General features: G+C 37.9%; 1 protein-coding gene across 1 annotated transcript in view; it reads right to left on the bottom strand.

Annotated features, from left to right (window-relative positions):
• Positions 1–24,416, bottom strand: part of DNER (delta/notch like EGF repeat containing) — a 113,598-nt gene that overhangs the window by 20,985 nt on the left and 68,197 nt on the right. The window contains exons 5-8 of the mRNA XM_071566641.1: positions 23,128–23,273; positions 17,088–17,241; positions 14,227–14,340; positions 6,146–6,370 (exon numbers count right to left, since the gene is read on the bottom strand). Of these exons, the coding sequence (XP_071422742.1) occupies positions 6,146–6,370; positions 14,227–14,340; positions 17,088–17,241; positions 23,128–23,273 (639 nt within the window). The remainder of the gene's footprint in view (positions 1–6,145; positions 6,371–14,226; positions 14,341–17,087; positions 17,242–23,127; positions 23,274–24,416) is intronic.

A 24,416-nucleotide genomic window follows, 5' to 3' on the forward strand; every position in this document is an offset into this window, starting at 1 on the left:
GGTTATTTTCCTGCTGTGCCTGGCATGGCCTTCAGGAGCTGCCTGCTAAACTGTACCATCTTTGCACAGGGCTGTTAAAAACTGCAGGAGAAGAAAACAGGAAAGGGAAGATGCATGAAGGGAAGAGGACAAGCCATGAACCATGAGCCTTGTCAAAACCTTCAAGAGCAACTGACAGAGCAAAAGACACAGTAAAGGAACCTCTTGAGCATATCTGCACTACCAGCTTAAAAAAAGGAGAGGCAGAAGCTTAATCTGCCTTTATAAATCAATAAAGAACAAAGTTGAAAGACTTTGAGCCTTTTTAGACACTAGGTCCTCAACAGTGATTCCCTGAGCCTGTCCACACCAACACTTCACCAAATCAGGGCAGCAGAACATCAGACCCCACCTTTATGGGAAGGCCTAATGGGGGACAATGCAAGAGAGCCCTATTTTGCAGGGAACAGCATCAGTTCATGTGTATGGCTGTTCACTAACAGAGAGGTGCATGCTCTAGAAGCAAGAAATAAATGTGTTCAGTTTAAATCTGAGCTTATATAGCAGTTAAATAAGAGAAAAAAACAAGACTGCTCCAGATGGCAGGAAGGTAGGAAGGCATGACCAGATTGCATGGAAGGTTGTCTTAACGTAGCAGTGGAAACAAGGTGAAGAAACAGAAGCAATAAAGGGCTCAGTCAGCGAGACTGGAATTAACTTAAAGTCACTTCTGCCAGAGCTTGCATATCCTGCCCCAGTTCCAAAATGTTGAAAGGGAAAAGACAGAGAAAAAAGAAATTGCTACTGCTACAGACAAATGTTACACTGGCCTCTGCAAGGGCACTGAGATAAAACTGTGCTCCCAGAACCATCTATTAAGCTGCATGAGCAGAAAATCAAGGGAAACACACTCCATGGTACTACTACTGAAGTTGCCACCATTCTTCATACCTTGTAGATTTTTTTCTGAAACTCCTTTCTTCCTCCTTTTTTCAAATGTTCTATATATGCCATCATATATATTTATAAAGTAGAAGGCAGAGATTAATGTCTGTACATGTGCTTTGCAGTTTCAAAATCTATACCCCTATGTCTTCAAGAAACCCAAATGCAAACATTTGCTCCAATATTAAGTTATGCAACTTCTAGATAGATTCCTCCACTTTGGACCAGCAAAAATTAAAAATACTATATTAAATATTTGCATTTTAAATTTATAACATCAGCTGTATTAAATTAATTGAGTATAAAGAGTTAAAAGATTTAAGAGAAAAGGTTTAAGAGAAGGAAGAAACTGCTTTGAGATCCAGGGACTAAATAAACATTCTCCAAACAGACAAAATAGGGTCCCACTGGTTTCACAGACAGGTGCTAGATGAGAAATTCAACAAATGAGCATGGGGATTTACAACAAATTAGTTCTTTAACATGGGGTAAGCATGAAAACACATGACACAAACTATGAATATAATATCCAAATACTGAGCATTTCTTTGTCACCTGTAAAGGCTCAGATGATAAATATTAATAATTGGGATCTGTAAGCATATAATTAAAGATGTAAAAGTAAGGTTTCATGTGCAATTGAAAAATGACACACACAATACAAAGTAGGTATGGTTGCACAGGCTTGGGAATTCCACAGAGCCCCTCAGCAGACATTTGAAAAACTAGCATGTTCAGCTTGAAAATAACTTACACATTTTTCCATCCCATTCTGGAGACAGGGCCATTCAAAAGAAATAGACTGCCTTCCAAATTAGGTTATAAAAATGAACTTTCCTGTACAAGCATTAGATGATGGAGATTATTTACAGTGATGCCCACAATGAAAGCCAACACACTCAAAAATTAGCAGTAAATGCCTGGTTGTGTGTTCTGCAAATTGTGCAGCTATGCAAGTATAACTACTACCATTTATCATTCTTCAAATCTGTACCCTGGCCCAAAAAACATTGGAACCAAACTGCCTACCAAGCAAGGAGACTTGCAAAGACCTTGGTGTAATTGGAACTATTTAAAATTCCTCTCTTGTTTAATTTTTGAGGCAGAAGTAACACAGATGAAAAACCAACAGACACTGTGCCTGCTTGTAGAAACAGTGCATGAAAGGAAGGATGGCATTCAGGTCACACACCTAAGCAAAACTCTGCAGCATTCTGCTTCTGTAACAGGAAATTATATCCTCTGCAAAATACCTAACAAAAAGAAAAAAGAAAAAAAAAGAAAAAGAACATGGCACGACATCCTAGAGCAGAACACAAAAATGTAAGTGGCAGGTTCCAAAGTTTTAGAACCATATGTTTCAGATGTGCCAGATAACCAATACAGAAAAGAGTTCTAAAAATGTCATTTAATAAAGTTTCCATTAAGATATATGTAAAGAAAATGTATAGGAAATCAGGGACATGTCTGAAATACTCCCGTACAAAGAAGGCAGTGGTCTAGGAGGGCTCACCAGCACTGAGAGCCTGCAAGCCAGAGAGCCGCAGGGTCAGGAGGCAGAGACCATTTCTTTCCTGCTAATGTATGATAAGATCTTTATTATTAACCCCTGATAATGCTCCTAAACTGCACACAAATTTCATTCATCCACTTTACAATAAAGTAACAGAGACTGTCAAAGTCTCTTCAGGCAAAATTGTCGACAGAATCAGCTTCTTAATATACCAGAGATGTAACTCACCCACTCTAACAAACGGCTTTGTGATAGAGATACCAAAAATGTGTTAGGCCATGGTCTGTAGTCATTACTTTAGGGTTTTTTTCTTCAGGAATTGCAAGATAGGAATCCTCACATTTAATTGCTCTTACCTGCCTTACACTCAATAATTACACAAACCACCAGAAAAATGTGTCTTACAATGTCTCCTAAATGCTGATCTACACAGAAGTTGACTCACATTTACCCACTGTTTATTTCCCTTTAACTCATGGGGAAAATACCTGCAGACAACTGGTGCAAATCCTGCTGCTATGACTTCAAAAAAACCAATAATGGTACATTCACAACAATGAAAGGGCATAAAACAAGGAAAAAAATTATTCTCTCTATTCCCATTTTGCTACCACTTAGGTGCAGTTCTTTAAGGAACTTCTGAAATGAGCTACACAAGTTTTTAAATTAGTGATAGATTAATGGCAAGCTCACATCACTTGGTCTTTATGTCCACCCCTATATGAAGTAATTAACGCTAGTTTTAAAAGTGACGGTTACAGCAGCCCATATAACATTTGGAGAAAAGAAATAGCTTTTTTAAATTTCAAACATGGATCTACACAAAAGAGTTCAATAAGTGCTGCATGCAATCCCTATGGTTACTCATTGGGCTCACTTTTAAAGGCACTCATATTATTTAAATAAAAGTAAGTTTCTATAACATGAGAGATCTAAGACTATGTCCTGAGAGACACAGAATTAACTTGAACAAACCTTTCAACAAACCCAACCATCAACAGTTAATCAGGTTTAGGTGAAAAAGTTCAGAGAAAAAGTTTTTATTTGCCCAAGAATATTTAATTAGCTTTTCATTGTTTGAACCCCAGGCAAAGAATGTGCTGAAGAACATTAAAACTGGTTTACTTGGCAAGCGAAGTGTCTCGTTTTTCCTACTGTGGATGACTGGGGAAGGGGCCCTTGTGCTGGACAGCTCCCAGTGCTGCAGCTCCTTTTCACCACAGGCATTTAGAAGACTTTTTCACATTAATTCAGAAATTCAGGGTTCTGTTGACTTATCTTCCCATCACTTATACAGGTAGAGTATCTCCTCCTGTGTTTTGATTTCTACAATTCAAAGCACTTGAATCCTAAATGTTCTTTTCAGAACTTCCCAGGGCACACACAGAACTGGAAGCCTTAAAAATGCTCATCATCAGTCTCTGGTTTCAACAATCAGCTGTGGTTTCAGCCATATATTAAAAACCAGTTTAAGATCAAAATACATTGATGCATTTTGATCACTTTCCTTGTTGTTCAGCCTCATCTCAGCAGGTTTCCCCCCCCTCTGCTGGGATGTTTTTGGCCACACCCTGACTGCGTGTACCATTCCAGAGTGGAAAACAGCAACTTCCTGCTGTGAATCCAAACAAGTTAACAAAATACTAGCCACCCAATCCATGATTAGGTTGGTGCTACCAAGTACCTGCTGAGCACCTTTTTCCTGTTTCTGGATTTTTTTTTTAACTTCAGACCTTTTTCCCTGTTCATTCCCTAGGCTGTTTAGTCCTCTGGGGGGGCTGGTTGAGGAGAAGAATATCCAAAAGAAATGAGTAAATATAAAAACCATTAAATACTCATTTCTGAAAAGGAATGTAGGGAAAGAGCACTTAGCAATTTCAAACACCTGAAATCAAAAAGATACTTTGTCAGACAGAACTAATTATATGTTGTGAATTCCAGTTTATACTTTCAATAAAACAGAATATTCTAGCTGTATTTAAATATGGTTCAGCCTGTTGCTCTTCATCTCAATACCATCTTCTTTTCTCTAAGGATTCCTCTTAAGACTTAATATTTGTAATGAAAGAATTATCATCTTCACTTTCTGAAATATTAGGAAATGCATTTCTGCATTACATAATGTCATTCTTCTTTTGAGATGAAAACTGCCCACACCATTCACAGAAATATTTGGGCTGAAAATATTTGAGGTCACTTAAAACCTAGACATATTTTGCCACAAAAATTTACCTACCCTCTGGTTTCTGAAAGGTTGCAAGCACTCAACAGAAGAATTGAAGATTCCTCCTGCAAAGCTGTCCATAAAATAGAGGCTTGTTTTTTTTCTTTTCTTCTAGTTAAACATATTAGTATGTTCCAATGGTTTAAGGTTCTACAGGAGATTCCTATAATCTTGTATGTATAAATTCACAAGTGCTGTCAACAAATGAATTATAAGATAGCACCACTGTGGTATTGTCTCCATTTCACTTTCATATTTTTCTCCTTTATAAAGAAGTCTGTAATTTAGCTATAAATCTGTCAAATCCAACTACAAATTTCCACTAGCTTGTGTTCATTTGTGAGTATCTCAAAAAAAACCTCTGATGGTCCTTCCATGTCTCTGACACCTAAAAATGCTGCATTGGTAGATTTCATTATAAAAAAAACATATTCGCAAGTATCCACAAATACGAGTTTTGCAGGATACCTGCACATCCTGCTGACTGAGAAGGAAGAGATGAAGAATTGTGACTGGTTTGCCACAACTCATGGAAAAGCAGCAGAGAGGTTATTTTTCTGGAAGGAACTTTGCAGAACAATGGGTGTGTCACGGCAATATGTATACAGAGAGCTACTAACTACCCAGTATCACCCTTTGTTTATCATTGGTACACTGAAAATTTGTTTTCCCCTTAATTTCTTCAGTTTTCAAGTTTATAGCTTTATGGGAACAGCCTTAAGAAAAGAGGTGCCAAAATTATTCAAATGATAACAAAGATTATTGGTTTTCACTCTGCAGGTGCTTAAGCAGTGGTGGATGTACAGCAGAGGATATCACTCCTTCTAACTGCTACTTCACCTAGTAAATATCATTGCTAAAATGTATGAAGAGAGCTATGAGCACCCCAATATTGTGTTACATGAAGAAAATAAACCCTGGAGCTGTGCCAAGTGCTCCCCAGACACCACTCACTGCCAAGCTGAGTTATCACACAGTTCCCAGCTGAGCCCCCTCACAGTCCCCACCCGGGCAGCACCACTGGAACTTCTGAAGAGAGACAATCCATACAAACATGGATGGCAGGACTAAACCCCTCTTTTTCCTTCTCTACCTTTGTTCAGCCACCTTGTTTGATTTTACTCCCCCCCTAATGATGTATTGTATTTCCCATTCTCTCTACCAAATTTTCTCATTCCAATGGCACTGATACCTCACCTGAAAAAGATTTATCCTGCAGGCTGTGGTTTTGTAATACAACTGTAGTGATTAACCAAGCCATATGGATCTCAGTGGGTATTTTCAGAGCTCACTCTGCAATTTTTGATTTTCCAAACAGAATGTGTAATGTGTAGATTCCTATCATTACTCTAAACAGATAAAACATCTGTTCAATATGTTTTACAGACTGAAAAGGGAAAAAAAAGAAAGTAATTTAAAACTATATTTTGAAGCTACATACAAAACTACTGGAAGATTTACAAAGGAAGTGACTTGGTACGAACCAGGGATACAGAGGCACCTGTAGCTGGTTCCAACACTGCGACAAATGCCATGTGCACACGGATTCAGGGCACAGAAGTCAATGAGCTGAGCACATGTGGGTCCTGTAAATCCAGGACTACAACTGCAGGAGAAGGCAAGTCTGTCTGCATAGCAGGTCCCATTGTTCTGGCAGGGAGATGATGCACAAGGGTCTATTTTGTCTTCACAAGTGGTTCCTAAAAACCCTGAAAGAAAGAGATGGTTTTGATGAGTAAGCATTTTGATATGCATACAATTTTAATAACTGAAGCATGTTAAAAGTAAGCCATTGATATAGATATATTCCTTTTCCTTAATTCCAGGAAAATTATGAAAATACAGACATCCTATATAATAAACTCTAATTCTGCCCATCAAAGATGCTTCAGCTAAAATCATACTATTATGTGATTACAGCAGTAAATTGCAAAAATATTTGCTGAACCTGACAGTGCTTATTTGCTCTCTGAGTGAACCTGACTAGAAAAGCAGACAAGATTTTCTAAAGATCAGGAGCTGACTAGCCTGGGAAAAAACAGAAAAGCCTTAAGTGATCTTTTTTCATAACTGTTAACATGTATGTTAAGTATAGCAACCCCTCAAACAGAACATGGGTTTACTTAAGCTTCAGCAATTTAAAAAATATATTTTATCAGAACAGACTTCTCATTAGCAGGAGAGATGATGGTTTATTGAAGCAACACCAAGCAAAAGGGAAGGAAGAGGAAAACAGTCTACAGATTGAAATTTTAACAGTTTAATCATGAATAACTCAGCAACAGACCAGGAAAAAAAAGCAGGTCTGGCAGGGCACAAGCGAAGAACAGGCAAGACCCTTCTGCCCTCTCCATTTTGCTATCCTGTGGCTCTAATTGCTTCGTGGGCTTTGTCAGGACCACCTGCTCACCAGTGTTGAACAGAGAGAGCTTAAAAACAGACACTGTGGAATCCTCTATTAGAGGTCCCTCCTGTTAGTGGTAATTAAGCATCCGAAACTGCACAGAACAGAAATCCCAAGATCAAGGATCTAATTCCAGCAATGGTTACCGACAACTTTAAAAAACCCTGGACTGTTATCATAAAACCTTGGTCAGATTTAAAGGAACCCACAAGGACTTTTAACTATTACCAGGAGGAGATCAGCCAATGAGCCCAGTGAAATCTCCACATTAACTCTGAAACCGGATTGCAAAGGATCAAGGAGATCCGAGGTCACACAAAGCCACTAATGTCGCTTCCCTCCAGCCCTGGCAGCAACCTTCCCCACAAAGAGGAGACACTGGCAGATGGCTGATGTTTCAAGTGACAAAGCACTTCAAGAACATATGCAGGTTTAAAATACACCAAAACATGTTGCCCTTGTGCTATCTTTGACTGCACTGTGAAATGTGTTCAGTTGACTCGAAGTTTAGATCTTTAGTACAAGTTAAATATCTGAAAATACTCAAAGCAGCAAAACTGGAAATCTATTCATTTGCATTTCTGAATGCACATTTAAATCCATACCCCATTACAATTGTTGAAAACAAACAATGGAAGTCATAACTTTAAAAATCAAATTCAGAGGTGTATTGATTGAGAACAGAATTAGATAGTAGAGAGGAAAAAATCAGTATTGTTTATCTGCAGATAAACATCCCCTAAATTGCTCTTCAACCAACTAACATGAGCCCAACCCTGCAACTGGATCATTATTGGTGTAACAGGGGCATGATTGAAGTGCAGCCACTACTGGTGGTTTGAAAGAGCTGAATACAAAATTTACCAAAGGAATAACATGGAAGGTAAAGGGGAAAGGCAATACTAGAAAATATTATGCTGCTGAAAACCACAATACAATGTTTGTGCTTACACAGATCAGGCCATTTGGGTAGTTGTCAAGAAGAATAACAGTGCTAAGTCAGGTGATCTGCTTTAGAAATTGCAGCAGACCTCCAGGGCAGTGAGAGAAAGTAGATCAGAAAATGTTTTCAGACACAAAAAAGCTCTACATAAAAGCCAGATTTCTCATCACGGTGGGATTTTAATTACTTTGCTATTGAAAGCAAAAGAGCCATGTGCAAGTCAAGGAAGTTAAACACTTTCAGCAGACACAGTAGGACTGCCTTTTATACAGTCTGCAGAACAACTAACTTGTCTGGATGTTGTTACACCCAATTCCAAGAATTACAGAAATGTGAAAAATTAAGTCTGTGAATTGCTAGCACTCAGGATAACAAAGCCTTTAAATCTGAAGTAAAGGGATAAAAAGTAAAAGAAATACAGGCAATTTATTACTTTCCCTATAGAAACTTGTCTTGTGAGGAAATAGAAATTTATGGCATTTCACCAGAATTCAGTAAAGAGAAAAAAGATACTAATCAGAAGGATCAAGGAATCATTAAATTGTAGCTATAAGATTTTGACTGAAAGTCAGTCTTGGTAAGTTTTTATGCATAAAGATGAACAGAGGCTAAACCCATTCAAGCATTAAGAATTCTATTTAGAATAAGAGCAATCTGGGAAAGTGCCAGGTAAAAACATCAGATTAGCAGAAGTACCAGAAATTAAACAGCCATAAAAAATTTTAATTAACAACAAAATGTTCTTCAGGTAAATTAAGCTCTCTTGTGGTAATATGAAGAATTCTGCACTCTAATCCCCAGTAACCTTGGGAAATCTTCCATATGCAACAGCTGTATGACCCACTTTCTGGAACCCAACAGTAAATAGGGTTATTCTATGTAAACATCAAGAAGTAAGAATCCCATCTGCAAGATGTACCAGAGAAAAAGACTTTTACATGAAAAATGAAGGACAGAAAAAAGTGAAGACCTTGAAACTTAAACTACTCTAAATTTAGGCAAATAGCGCCTGTTCTCCCAGTCAATTAAAATTCATGGTGACAATGTGCATTTTCTAGCTGTTATTGCAAATCAGCACATATGAATCACAGCTTAGCATCTTCTGTAGCTGTCAAACTCTTTTTTTTAAAACCACAGAACTGTAATAAGAGCATTCATAAATTTGTTGCTTTCCAGTATTTTCAGAAATACCTGCAGGTATTTTAGGACACTTTTGCTCAGTGAGTTGCCAGCAGTAGTTACCTGCAGCTAATCACATCACACTTCAACAGTAAAATAAATCAGTCCTAAAATGTGAATTTTAAGTCATCTATATGCTAAACTCTCAATCATACACATTATTTTCTCTCTATCTTCTTCCAGAGGATCGCTCTGAAATCTGTTATTGCTGATGATTATTTTTCAAAAACACATTAACCTGAATGGAAACATTTCTGACCCTCTGTCAGAGCAGGTGACCTCCACGCTGAGCAGGTGACACCAGCCCAAACCCCTGAGCCAGTTTCTGTGCTTGGCCAGTTCAATACTTGCCATTTCTGTCAAAGATTCATGTTTTCCTGTAACACTGAATGCAGTTCATCTGAACTCACCGTCAGGACGTTAACAGAGATTCAGAACCATCTTGCAACAGAAGTTTATTTTTTTATTATCACTGATCAGCACTTTGCTGATTATTATCTGGGTTTGTTCAAAACCATGGTGCACTACTAATTTATTTTAATATTATTTTCTGAGCAAAATTAAAAAAGGTTCTCCAAATGTTTAAAATATGTAAAACAAATATATACACAAGTACCAAGTCTTTCATTCTATCTAATTTTATAAAATTTGAATGTGGAAGTAACACATTTCTCCACCACACAATCAGGCAATTTCCATACAAGCTGTTACTTTTGTGTAACTTCTAACAAAGATATCCATGAATTTCATAACTACATAAGTAAGGATGACTAGTTTCTACATCGCTGAAACATATTTTTATTGATTTAATACAATGTGTTTATTAGTTTAATGTAATTATATTTGCTTATGCCAATCAGGGGAGTTTTATGTTTCAAATATTTTTTAATATTTAATTCCATTTCAGGGTACTTTGGAAAAATACATAACTTCTCAGCGACTTAAAGAAAATGGAGAAACCAAACTTTTAAACTGATAATCAATACCTCAGACATCTCCAATAAAATGTGTTGATGTTACTGTCAATAGCATGTCATACATTCCAAGAAGTGGAAGAAAATCAAGAGGATTTATGGAATCATCCTGAATATAAATTTCAAATATCCCCATGTTTACTGTGTGTAGGTTCTTAGAATGTCTAAAAATTTCTTTGCATGAGCACTTGAAGGTAATATTTGCTAAATGTCTGTTTATTACCATGAAACTTCTAAGAAGCCAATCAAAGATCCCTACCCCATTGTAGGTACAAGATTCCTTTTCAAAATAATGGAGTATCAAAATTTTAAACAAATTTTTTGGTCCTTAGTATTGTTTAAGTCTCTTCACTATAAATTTGAGTGTAAAATCCACATTTCTCTTTAGCAGACGTGACTCAACCACTTCAGGTAACAGTTTATTTTCTGACATATTTTGGACATTAAAACCTACAGTGCATCCCACAGAAAATGGAATCTGCAAGCATAATGAAATTTTCTTTTCTAAAGCGCTTCTAAGACAGCAAAATTTTCTAAAGAATAATCATGAATTGTTCACATCTGAGATTGGCTGCTTTTTCAGTGCCTCAGATCTCACCTTCTGTCCATTATCACATCCTTCTTTCATGAACCACAGATCTCATTTGTAAAAGAAATGCACAATCTCGAGATCATTCCTCATTGTTTCCATCTCATTCCTTTATCTGCCATCTTCTTCTTTTCCCTTTGTGATACCTCCCATACTTTCTTATCCTTTTCTGCCTGACCACATTGTATCTGCAGTCTGTAGCTCACACACACAGAGGCTCCTTGGCTACCTTTCTCCAGAGTGCTGAACTAGCACTGCACAAAGAACAGCCTTTTCTCAACAAGCAATTATTATTAAGCACAGCAGGAGAATAGCAGCAGAGCAAGAGACCTTAAATTAGAAAATTGGGGGGCTAGTAGGGGGGTTTTAATGGAAAATTTGAAGACATGCTAAAAATAGCAAATTTGCAAGTTACTGCATCTGCAATTTTCAATTAACTATCTTTTGTTGTATTTACAAAAATTAACAATTTCCTTCAAAACCCAAACAAAAGCTCTCAAAATATGCCTCTATGAGAGGGCAACACATGAAAAGAAGCAAGAAGGATCAAAGGACAGTCATTAGTAAACTCAGGCAACATTTCATTGAATCACCTCTTTCTTTCCACAAAATATTTGAATTCTTGAGCTCATTGACATTAGTAGATCTTCCAGAACAAATCTTACTCCTTAATATGGCCAGTAGGTCACTCCAGAGCAATGGCACAGGCCCCTGCAGACAGGCTGTGTCCCCTCTGCCCCTGCCCTCCTGACGGTGACACCACGAGCAGAGGCACAGCCGTGTCACCTCATTGGAGGCATTCGCTGTTTGAACCAACAGCAACTATGGGGACTCAGGGAGAATCTTTGGTGTTGCTGTTGAGCCATCACAGGCTGACACAAGAAGAGCAACCATGCAAACAAGATGTCATTTGTTCCCACAAACTTAAGAATGATTTTCTCATGTCCAAGGAACTGAGAATCAGACACTGAGAATATAAAACTAGTCTTCCTAAGGGAAATAACCCTGGACAGCCCAGAAAATAATTCCTGAAATGCTCTATCCCCTCCAAAGGCTTTCTCTAAATCGGTAAATGTGCAAAACCTGACTTTAATAGTTGTAAGTGTATTTCAGTAAAGCTCTTTTCTTTCATTATGCCAGTGGTTTTAGAAACATTTGTACCATGTAAGAACGTCAGAGAAGCAACCAGAGCATTTCCCCCAGTTCTATCTTTGCTCTACAACACAAACAATTCTGGGAGACTAGAACTGGTAACTCTGCACAGAAAGTTCAGAAAGATGGCCCAAAAAGCCTATTTGCCTATTAACAAAACCTAAGAACCTTGAAGTTGTTCAGGAATTGTTTTGTCTTTTTCTTTCCTCTGTAAGGGACAAAAAAAAATCACACTAAGTCCAGAAACCATAGAAAACCTCAGGACTTGAAGCAGAAAAGGGGCACAGGCTTCTAACACATATTAAGAAGTACCAAAAAACAAAAAGACCAAAATACTGAGAAAATGATACCACTGTGCCCAGAAGGAAAAAGAGCAAAACATGCAGCCTAAACACTAAGATAGTACAGTAACAGTGCCAAAATAAGCCTACTTAAAGCAGAGCACTCAACAGAAACAATTGGAAACTTATCAAACACAAATATGGATCAGTGGAAAAGAAAGGAGATGAAGATAAATATTCAAGGAACAAAGCAGGCAACAAGGCTGAGGAATCAAATAGCTTAACACAGAGAGAGCCACGCACAAGCAAACTGAGAGACAAGGTAAGTCTCCTGCAGTAAAAGCGCTGCTCCCAGTGGGAACGCTGTTCATGCAGAAGTGGCACGTCAGGAACGTCTCCATCAGCTCCATGGGGAGAACAGCTCTGGAGGGAGATGGAGGGGAGGTTTCCCTCCCCTGTGCTCCAGGTCTCCCCCACGCAGAGGGCCCAGCACGGGGCCCTTGGCACAGCCAGCAGGAACATTGGCAAGAGCAGCACCACTGCTGGCAGTGCCAGGGCCCACGGGCCAAGCGGAGCTGGCAGCCTCCACACTCCCTCACAGGCTAATTGCCACTGGCACGAGCTCCCTGAGCCTGAGGGCAGCCACAGCTCCCCACGGCGACCAAGGCACAAATGCCAGTTAGCAGGGCACTGGGAGCAGGGCACAAGCAGCAGGGCACTGGGAACAGGGCACTGGGAGCCAGGCACCACATCCCAGCCACAGCCCCACAGCAGAGGATGGTGGCCATGCAGGGACCTCAGCCCAGCAGTAACCCCAGCCCTGGCCAGCACCACTCATGGCAACAGGAGTGAAGCTGAGACATGGTCAGCATGTTCATTATTGGGTCATCAGGAGTGAGTAATTAAGGTATGCCACACACAGAGATGAATACGGCTGATCTAAAACAACCAAAAATCCCAATACCTATTTTTCCTGACATTTATTATTGGAAAGATCATTTCCTGCACAGCATCCTTAAAGATTCCAGAACAGATTTCCTACGGAAAATGCGAGGAAATTTTTGACCAAGCCTAGCATTTAATATTTTTCTTGCTGAATTTTGCTATCAGTTATACTGGAAACCATTTTCAAAATTCTACCAAAAGCAAGATCTGCACTGCTGTCAAAATGTCAGTGTCTGTGTTTCAACACAGCTGTTAAGTGTTAAAGCATGACACTTCAGAAAAGTAAGGAACCAGCCTAAAGAAATCACAAGTAATCTTCATTATTAAGCAAGTAGGTATTACTGGAGCAGTCATCAAAGACTTGCACCCCTAGGGCAAGCATAAGGTGCTGGCAGAACAAATCCAACATCTACAGATCAAGTAAGCACAGAAATATAATTAGTTCAAAGCTCTAATCTTAATTATAAATAACTAATAAAGGCTTCATAATTGAAAGCTTCCACTCATGATGATCTTTGCTGCACAATTCTGGCATCTGTCATTGAAGTCAGCATAGGGTTACGAAAGCACACACAGGCAGTGGGGTGTCCTTGTCTCACAGAGTGACATTCACAGAGTTTACCAGTGAGGATCAATGAATAGCTTTCATGTCCAGAAAGGAATATGTCCAAATAGAAAGGAGAATGGGGGACTGAAATAATTCCTTTAGTTTTGACTTACTGCTCTTCCACACATTTTAGCCAACTGGCCCATACGCAGAACTGAGCAAATAACTGCAAGAGAGGCATCTTTTTCTCACACATTTAGTGGACAACATCAAAATCAGATCACATCCTGAGTCTCCTCAAATTCACCTTTCTCAGAGTGCTGGAACCTGATTCCTGTTGTAGAAGAAATAAACATTGCTGCACCACAGACACACTGAAACACACAGCTCCGACCACACGTCATATCCTACTGCTGATCATACAAGGATTTCTTGTCTGGATCGTTTTTCTGCTTACTATTATGGGCTAAGGCACAATTTTAAAGATAACTGAAAATTTAGGCTAATACACCCCACAAAACAACAGTTAGTATGAGGTGTTTGCTCTTTACCTTCTGGGCACTGACAACTGAATCCATGAATGCTGGATAAGCAGGTGCCTCCGTTCTGGCACGGCTGCTGGAGGCAATGATCGATCTCTGACTGGCACAGCTCTCCGGTGTAACCTACAAACACAAACAATATTTAGAAAAGAGAGCAAAAATGAGGGTTTACCACCAAATGGATTACTAGACATCCAAAGAGGAACATTACTTTTCTTGAACCAAATTAACCAAAATAAGCGGTAGAATCCATGACAGTCTTCTATTTTTTTTATAAAATGAGATTTCTAATTAAAATGTATACTTCACTGGAGAAACATAAATAAGTAGTAGAGTTTGTATCAATTGTATTCTACCAATAGCAATATTTTGACAGCACTAGTACAATGGAGGTAGGTGCTGGGGCCTCATGAGCACCCATGTAACCAAAATATAAGTCATTTTGGGATGGTTTTCAAATACATCTTGAATCTCAAGTCAATAATCTTTAGCAAGATTTTAACAGAACTTGACACTATGAATTATTTGTGCATATGCTGAATGACTGTCATTTTCTCCTACTTCTGGGCTTCAAAAAGAGTGTTTATTTTAAGTGGGAGCTGTGAAGAACTGCTCAGCACAGTTGCACACTCCTCCAAATAAGCTCCTATAAGTTCACAAGCTACAGATTGTGTGTACTGTACTATTTGACCATAAGTCTGCTTTGTTCCATATGTCTGATGTCTGTAACACATCCCCAGAAAATGAACAAATTTAAAAATACAGTCAAAATCATTCTACACTCCAAACTTAAATTCCTTAACAAATACCACACATTTTTCTTTCGTAATTGTTATTTACCTCCAAGAGACTATCTCGAGTGCATGACTGAAGAAGAAACTACATGCTACACATACACACATTGTTTTTATTTAAAGAATCCTACATAAAATTATAAATATCTTCCACAACAAGCAGATTTATCTCAAGGGCTGGTGTTAAAGACTAGCAAGCTGTGATCAGGTGACACTGCCAATACACTGCTAGAAACAGGTACAGAAGACAAAGACCCCAAGGTAAGACAGAGCACATTCCTAGTCTGTGATTTTGCTGATGCGGGTGAGGAAAAGGGAAAAGAAGGGTAAAAAAACCCAAATCAAACAATAGCGGGAGGGAAAAAATCGTATTTTTATTAAATAATTGTTTAATGCAATCAAAATTAAAATGCATGAGTGTTTGGGGCAGATTAATACCCATACCTTTTCAAATCTATTGTTATCACCATAGAATAGCTGTCTACACAAATTGTTGTATTTGCAGTTGCTAGAGCACTACTACAGAAAAGGATCTGTAAGACTTTCCTCTCTATGTATTTTCCACTTCTATCTGCTATAGAGAGCTGAATTATAAGTCTATTCTCTGCAATCCAAAACCTGGAAAAAGAAACTGTTGTTTGTTGTAAGAGGATTCCATGAAAGCACCTAAACTGGAGAAAACTACTGAGGTTGAAAGCCAGAACTGTAGTCTCGCAAGGCAGGTCCTCTGGACCAGGTTGAGGCACTTGGAGGGCAATTTCCAGCCTCTCTCTGGAAAACTAGTGATTTTCTGTAATTCTAATTGATCTCAAACTAGCCAATAATGAAGTATTATAGAATACTACATCCACTGATTTACTCCATTTACAGGCTTCACAGTTTTTCAAGTTCTCACATCCAGCTGATTATTTTTGTCCATCCTAACACAGTACTGAATATGCTTGACTCATTTAAAATTTTTTCCATCTTTGAATGTTACCAAGTTTGTGAAGGTTAAAAATTATCCTAGAATAAAACATGTATCCAGAAGAACATGGCACAGAAAGGCAGACACAACTGTGCTGCTCTGCAGCTCACTACAAGAATCTTCCTGTGATGGTCATTACAGCTTGCAGGAAAACTCATCAGAGATAACATTTTATGACAGATCTACAAAAATAAAGATGTCCCATCCTATTATTATCTGTGGGGTATGTTTCGTCCATCTGAAAGACAATATGGTTCAGGAATATCACAGCATCACAGCAAATATGTTGCAAGGGCCAGGAATGCAGAGCTGTGCAAGCACCACGGAGGTGGAAAAAACAACAGTTTTCTGGTGAGAGGCATTTTAAGAGTCACTGCACCTCTGCATTTTGTGCTGATACTTAACTTCATAACATTTCCTTCTATCAAAGTTTGGGAAATGATCATATGCACATACAGATATTTCTGGAACTTGTATCTGGAAACATTTATGACAATTAAACATTTATCTATCATTTTCTTTAATATTTTTTCCATATGCAATGAATATTCTTCAGAAATTCAAAGTTAAATGAAAACAGTTCGTTTTCCTCACTACTTTATGTGTGGACACAAATTCTGGTGGGAAAAGTAATTTTTTAAAGTTTTCAAAATCAAAGTCAGTTCTGAGGAACAGCCCAAGAACTGCACAGCACAGAGAGAATTCTCTTCCGTTTGATTGGTGTAACATACAGGAAGAGTTTACCAGTCACAAGGACAACATGTTTATTGAGCAGATAGTTTTACCATATACTTAAAATCTGAAAACTGAAAAGAAGGCGCCTTTTAAGAAAAAGCTGATGTAAACTAAATTTTGCTCGTGTCTTCTTCATAGGTGAAGTTCTATCAGTTATGAACAATTCCCTTGTTTAAGTTATGGTTCAGATGTGTGCCTTTTCCAATGGCACTTTTCAGATGAAGAACTCTCTGCAGCCTTTTAGAAACTGTCCTCACGTTGCTGTGTTTTCCATCTGTCCTGGTATCTGAAGTTGCACAGTTCACTGCTCTGCAAAAGGTATGCACGGAGTGTCAAAGCACAAATGCATAATTCAGTGTGTAACACAAACCTACCGGGCAGGCAGCTGCAGGTGAAGCTGCTCCTGTCGTGTTTCTGCGCTCCGTCGGTGCACGTGGCGTTGTTCTGACAGGGCTGGCTCTGACAGGCATCGAACTCCTCACACACGAAACCCTTGTAGGCATCTTCACACTCACAGAAAAATGTTGCCTAAAAACAAACAGGATATGTACTTCCCAATAAATTCTCAAAGATTATCTTTTCATTTAACGCTGCTGAACAAAGATGTTTGGTTTTCCTGTTCATCACAACAATAGCTGCCATAAATACATCCACTGCACAGAGTTACTCTTTGAAATATTAAACCTAATTCTTCAGCTAAAATTTTTAATGATGTGGAGTCATTTCAGCTAGACAAGGAGGCTGGGATCAGAGCCATAACATCTAAATCACTATAAATTTTCTCTCCCATTCCAGAAACTACATTTATAGGCTGAAACAACTGTCAGGATAAGCAATATGCAGATTTACTGAAAAAAATCCTGCTATAAATATGCACCCCTTAAGTGAAGGGCAGGACTGGCTCCCAAAGGGTCACTTCAGTGGTGCTTCAGCAGCAACACTCCACTTCAGCCTTGTTAAAATATATCTTCTTCTGAATGTATTCATCACTTTTTCCAAACTCTGCTGCTTAATAGGAAACCAAGACCACTACACCTGCTGAGGGTTTAAATATCCATAAAAGGCAAGATATGGCACATTTTCATTAGCAATAAAATAATTAAAATTAGATTTAAAAAATCTTTATGTCACTGACTTGGCCAAGGAAATCGCAAAGAAAAGAAGCAACGAAAGTTCTCCCATCTGTAGTACAGATTTAGATTAAATATCTATCTGAATTTGTTCATTAAACACTAGATGGCAACATCACTCACTCTCACGTTTCAAAGCCAGATCATTAGGGCTACACAAACATTGTAATGCAGAGCACAGAACGTGCATGGAACTAGAAACAAAGAGAGGAGGATCTTCTGCTTTTACTCTTGTTTGCTTCATATCAATAAACAGCTGTGGCTTAAATAGAAAATAAGCATCTTCACATAAATAAAAACTTTACTCAGCCTCTGATTTCAATATTCCTTACAAATACATCAGTGGTGGAGTTATACAAGGATCAATAGGATACATCTCTGAAACTCAAAATGATGGGTATGTTATTTATCAGGAGTGCCAGAAGTCCTTGCTAAGTGTACAGTCTATAAATGGCCTGGAATTTACCCAAGTCTCTTCACAAAAGAGCTCTGAATATCTCACATATTAGAAATGACAGGTTTCCAAACAAGGCTGCAGTTCAACAGAAAGGAAAGTCAGGCAAGAAAAACAGAGTCAAAATTATTATACTCACAGAGCACAGTAACTTACTTTAAAGACAATTCATGTGAGCCTCTGCAGAGACACAAACGGGGTGGCTCTGCCTGCACTACAACCTCATTATAACAACGTAAGTATGTACACAATGTAACAATCAGTCATTGCTTCAACAATATTGACGAAATGGGAAGTTAAGAAAACCTCAGATAATGCAGAGATCTCTCTAAGAGTTGGAGGTAGGCATCAATTTACCGTAAAGAGTAGTTAACAAAATGGGGTTTGAAAGCTGCAGAAGAAAAGCTTTGTAACACTTCAGACTAAAACGTTTAATGACAGAGAACAGTTCTGAGCTGCTGACAAGTCATTCTGTGGAGATTAGGTGTTATTGTCACTTCCCCCAACTGATACTATTATTTTTTTCCTGAATAGCTAACATTTACTTCCATATTTGAGGAAAACTAAGCCAAGAACCAGCTCCACACTGCCACAACACAGGTACTGATGTCCCTACCAAAGAACTCCAAGCCCATTTACTACCAATGAACAGTTCATCTGAGTATTCTGCTGGATTAAGAGAGTGTAAATCTATCATATATCATTTTGGATGGCAAGAAAATAAAATTTTTAACAATCTATTATTCAACCTATATCATACTATAAAGATAGTTGGGATCTAGTACTTTTTTCCTATTTTAAGTAAAGGAGAGTAATGAGCACTTTTTTACTATAGTACAGAAACTGCTAAGATGACCAGAACAAAATTAATGTCTAAGTTTTTGCTTCCTGAGAAAGACTTTTAGTATTTATTACAACTCAAAGTGAGTTGCTAGAATATTTGAGCAAAACATTGCTGTATGATAATTACATACTTTGCATTTAGGAGTATATTATATTTAGGAAGAGAAGTCCACATGCAGGGCAGCTTGCCTTGAGGTATACATTAGGGGGTTTTATAATTTGCCTTTTTACAAATTATAATTAAATATATGTACCCCAAAGCCCCTAGTCCACAAAGAGGACATGGAAACCATTGTTATTTAGTTCAATATGTTATTTCTCTGAGCAGTAAGAAGCCAGTTATTTTGGGGTAAATCTCATGGGTTCTAAATCTAGCAATAAAATTTCATGTTTACACAGTCAGCTCTTCCAGATTTTACATGGGAGAGTGGAAGTTATGGAACAGAGCAATCTGTGGAAGAAACAACTTTATCCTCATAGGTAAGGAAAGCTGAGGCATTCAAAATGAATGGATGGCCAAAGTTTACTTCAAAATCCTACACAAAGTCAGAAATTCACATCAGACAAATCTCTCCCCTTTGGGTTAATACCAAGATTTTTCTCTTCCATTAACACCTAACTGGTTTGAGGACAACTCATTCTGGTGTAAAGCTGAGTATACGAATCTGAGTGTTGTACTTATATTGTGATGATGCCAAGACCAGTGTTATACTTTTGACACATTCCTGCCTCCCTTGTGGACAAGTGGAAAGCATGGCAGCAGAACAGAGGTACGAAGTTCATACAAAGGAAGGAGAAGGCATCCCTTGGACTCAGCTTCACCTCACAGAACTTTGTTCTAAGTGGTGCATTTTATGTTACTTTCAAAAGCAACAATAATTGAAAAAGAAACTCTGCATTAAAACTTTGCTTTTCATATCCATGCTCTATAAAAAGTATCTGGCTGAGTAGAAGTCATGTATCAGTAAGGAATGAGTAAAAACTGTGCAAGATGCCAGGTTAGCCCAGAACCCATTTGTTCCTGGCCGTATGCACTCCTTGGGTAACAGTTTGCCACTGCGCTCATACCACTGCAGATTGTTAATTACATTCACATTGCCCATTAAGCAGATGTGTTCCTACATTCTTTTACATTAAACTAGATTTGAAATAAAACTATAAAGTACATAAAGCCCCAAAGACAAGCATAAATCTTCCTGGCACTGGAAGCAATGACTAGAGCCAGCAGAGCTCTGAGATTGTTCATGGTATTAGGTATTCTATGCATTCTCCTAGGAAGTTGCTTTGCATCCTGCAAGACTAGATTGTGCAAACCAGAATGCATTATAGATAAAACCAAACAGCAAATCACAAAGGGTGAGTTGTAAACTTAAAGAAAATTAAAATTTGAGTTCTTCAAAGAGAAGTGTGCCCTGGGAAACCAACACAATGGTTGTACATGTCAAGCAAGTAATTTTGGCAGGTGTTTCCTCCATCGTTAGGGAAATAATTGAGATATTTTGGGGTATATCTCCCATACTTTGAGTTAAACAATGACAAAAACATTCTACTTAATGAAATACACACCTTATGCTGGGCAGGGATCAGTTTCAGGGCTGAGAATAAATTCTCTTATGCAACTAACAGGCTAAAGAGCAAAGAAAGCTCATGAATCCAAACAAACACAGCGGTCAAACAGACAGCATGGATTTTCATTTTCCCTGGAGAAGGAAGCTGGACACAAATTATCCACATTTTGGTCACTGTATCTGAGATTTCAGTGAGCTACCCCAGCCCAGCAGGCTACCTGGCACAGGTGTGATGGCACTCGAGAGGATCACTGGGGGCAATCCTCATTTGTTCAAGGCAGTTTGTAAATAGAAACAATCACATTTCTAAAGAAAATAATATTTGAAGAGAAAATATACTTAGATATCTTCATACAAATATATTTACATTGATTTTTAATATATTATTTTATATATTATATTTAGAGATATGGAGAATACTGCTAATTCCAGATCTCTGACTGCTATTAACTGATGGACACCTCTTCAGAAGTGGACTTGGACACGGTTTGCGTGTCCCACAGCTCAGCCACAGGGTGTGGGCCAACCACAGCCATTAATGCCTGTTCCATCAAAACCACTGCCTTAACACATTTCCTGACATTAGGTTCAGAGAAAGAATAGTGGAAAGACAAGAACAGGTCCTACATTTTTCCATTTGTTTCCAGGGAAAACAACATACTACATGTGCACAAGGTGGGGCTCATTTATCACCAACAGTTCCAGTTTTAGCACATACATTTTTCAATGTCAAGATTACAAGGGGGGACATACTGGTTAATCTTCTGAGTGAAATAATTGCTCCTTTTTCTTGCCATGAAGTCAATCTGTCTTTCTTTTTAAAGAAAATTTTACTTTACTTGCTAAGTCTCAAAGATTTTTAACACATGGATAATTCTTAAAGGCCATATATGCATTTTTCTTAATACAGAAAATTAATTCTTCTGCATAGATACAGGACATTATTTAGTCTTATTTTGTGACATATGACACGCAACAAGAGAAGGAAATTAGTGATAAAAACAAACAACAAGAAAATATACAAAATAAGGCTATTTAGCAAAGGCTTTAACTCTCAAAATGATAAAAAATGGAAAAAGACTACATTTTAATATGATGTTACACATAGCAAATTTGAATATACTACTTACGTAAATCAAAATCAAGATGCTGAATTTATAAAATAAAAATTATAAATATAGCAAAGCAGAAAAACTAAACTGGACTATGAAATAGAACACTGTATCTGAATGAATAATTTATCTGGATATCAGCCAGCTGGTAGAGCAGAGTAGCACTTATTCCTAAACCCATCTTGCAATAATTATGTTCATACATTACCTCAAGCGTTTTATAAAATTCATTTTTGAGGAATAAAACAGATCATTATTCCAGATGTTAGCAATGCCATGTATATATACATTACTGTAGCAATTTAATTATTGTTGTTACAATTCAAAACATTTTTCTATCAAACATGCTTATTGAGAATTTAAATCAGAAAATGGTAGCAGATGAACTAGAAGTGAATTCACTAAATATGCCAAATTTTCTGTGCTCAGAGCAGGCTCACAGCTGTTAATATTTACTCAACAGTTACTATTGTTTTTATCTCCCAAATGAATATTAATAAAACCAAAGATTAACTGCGCATATTTGTGCTGTACATGACTTTCATTCCACGAAATAAAAAATAGCATGTATAGAAGGTAACAGAGTATACAGGACCTAAATCACAGTAGGCCTGCCTGGTTTTATAAAAGCAGAGCACAGCCTGAAAATTTTACAGATTTGATTCTTATTTTCTGATATTACTAAATCACACAAAACGTCCACAGTGGCCCATGGAACTGACATGGCAATCTCTCAGTGTGGTATTACATAAGGGAAAAACACGTAGAGGAAAATGTCCAAGCATTACCAAATTACTCTGTTCTGTTTCTCCTGATAATTATGCTCAGATAATTCCATTGCACTGACCAGTGTACTCTGAGTGACCAATTATTAAGACATGCAGAGATAAGCACTAGATTAAATCAGACCTAAGACCAAAACAAGATTGAAGACTTAAACCAGAACACATTGATCTGGAGATTGGGGATCCCAAGTGTCCAACACCTGGTCCTTTTCCCACAAGGAAACATTCTTCTATAATGACAATAAGATGCAGTACAAACTTCTTCATACCTAATCTGAATAATTGGTTTTATTGCCAGGGCAGGGTATGAATCTTTGCATCTAGTATTTGTTATTTTCTTACTTCAAGTGCTTGATTTTTAGGTATAGCAAATAAATGTATTGTTATCTTGTAATACCTGTGAGCTTCAGAAGCTGAGACACAGCTCAGCACACGCTCAGAGGACCGAGGACAATTTACCCTAATAATGATATTATCATGGAATTGCAGCACCACGGGAAGGTCTCAGTGAGGTCCCCTTACCTCCTCTGGTTTGGTGATGCATTTTCCTTTCCCTGAACACGGCAGGGTGTCTGAATGGCTTCCCACGGGCAGGCAGGTACTGACTTTCACTATCACAGTCAAGCGCAGAGCCACAATGCACTTCGTCACTGAATCATTCAAGAAACCTTTTTTAAAAAAAAGAAGAGTCTTACTGTATGACAAAATACACTCATACATATTAATGCTCTGCAGCTAGATGAACAAATAAAACTGATTTGAAATAAACTGTCAACAAAGAACAACATTGCTCATACTTAATACACACCTATCTAAATTCAATGGATGTAAATACAAATCAAAATAGAGTTTGGAGACAAATGTTCATTATATTGATTAATAAAAGAAAGGCAGGATGGTGAAACAGATCTACTTCCAGAGTCCTGATCTGAAATAATTCTTAGGTCTCAAATAATCAAATGTTTATGCCCACTACCTTTCTGATAAATTAAAAAAAATAATTTTTTTAATGACAAGGAACATCAAAATCAAATTTTGTGGATAAATATGTTTAAATTGATTCATAAAAGTTACTTCAGAGCTAAAATGCACACAGATTCATTACATTGGTAAAAGATGGATATTTGCTTTGGCTCTGATTTTATGAAAGCCACAAGAATATCCATACACAACTTGGCAGCATTTCTGTGTGTATTTGCAATGCAAGCATTATTGAACATCTGATCTGATCTCTCTAAAGGGGATACAGCAGGTAGAGATGAACACAACAGGAAAATGGAACATTTGACAAGGAAGAGGGAAATTCAGGAATCTCTGGCTAGCAGCTGTAATTGCATGGACTTAAAAACACTGATAGTTGGAGCTTAACAACATCACTATCAGCCACCCCCCTAACAGACATATCTGGAAAATAAAATAAAGGACAGCAGGAAAGATAAAATAGGGCACATACACAACCCATGACATACACAATTAAGTTAGAGTTCTTCTCAAAATATATAGCCCCTGCTCCTGTACTTGCCTTGTGCTCAAACTGTGTTATTCCAGCACAGGCATTAGACCCCTGGGTTGCAGCCCTTCCATGTGTGCCTGTTTGGTTTGGAGAGCTTGTGGCAGAAGGAATGTGTGCTGACATAAAATGGGTGAGTTTGGTATTGTGTATATACTGTGCGCAGAATAGATGCAGAATAACCCATCAAAGATCCCTCCATAAATTGCCAAATTTGACTTCCCTGTTCTTAGTGTAGGTAGACTCCAGAGGGTTTCAGACTGTAGTTCCAGTATGGACCGCTAAAGACACAGAACCACTG

The sequence above is a fragment of the Pithys albifrons genome, chromosome 11 (genome assembly GCF_047495875.1).
Source record: "Pithys albifrons albifrons isolate INPA30051 chromosome 11, PitAlb_v1, whole genome shotgun sequence".
NCBI classification, from domain to species: Eukaryota; Metazoa; Chordata; class Aves; order Passeriformes; family Thamnophilidae; genus Pithys; species Pithys albifrons.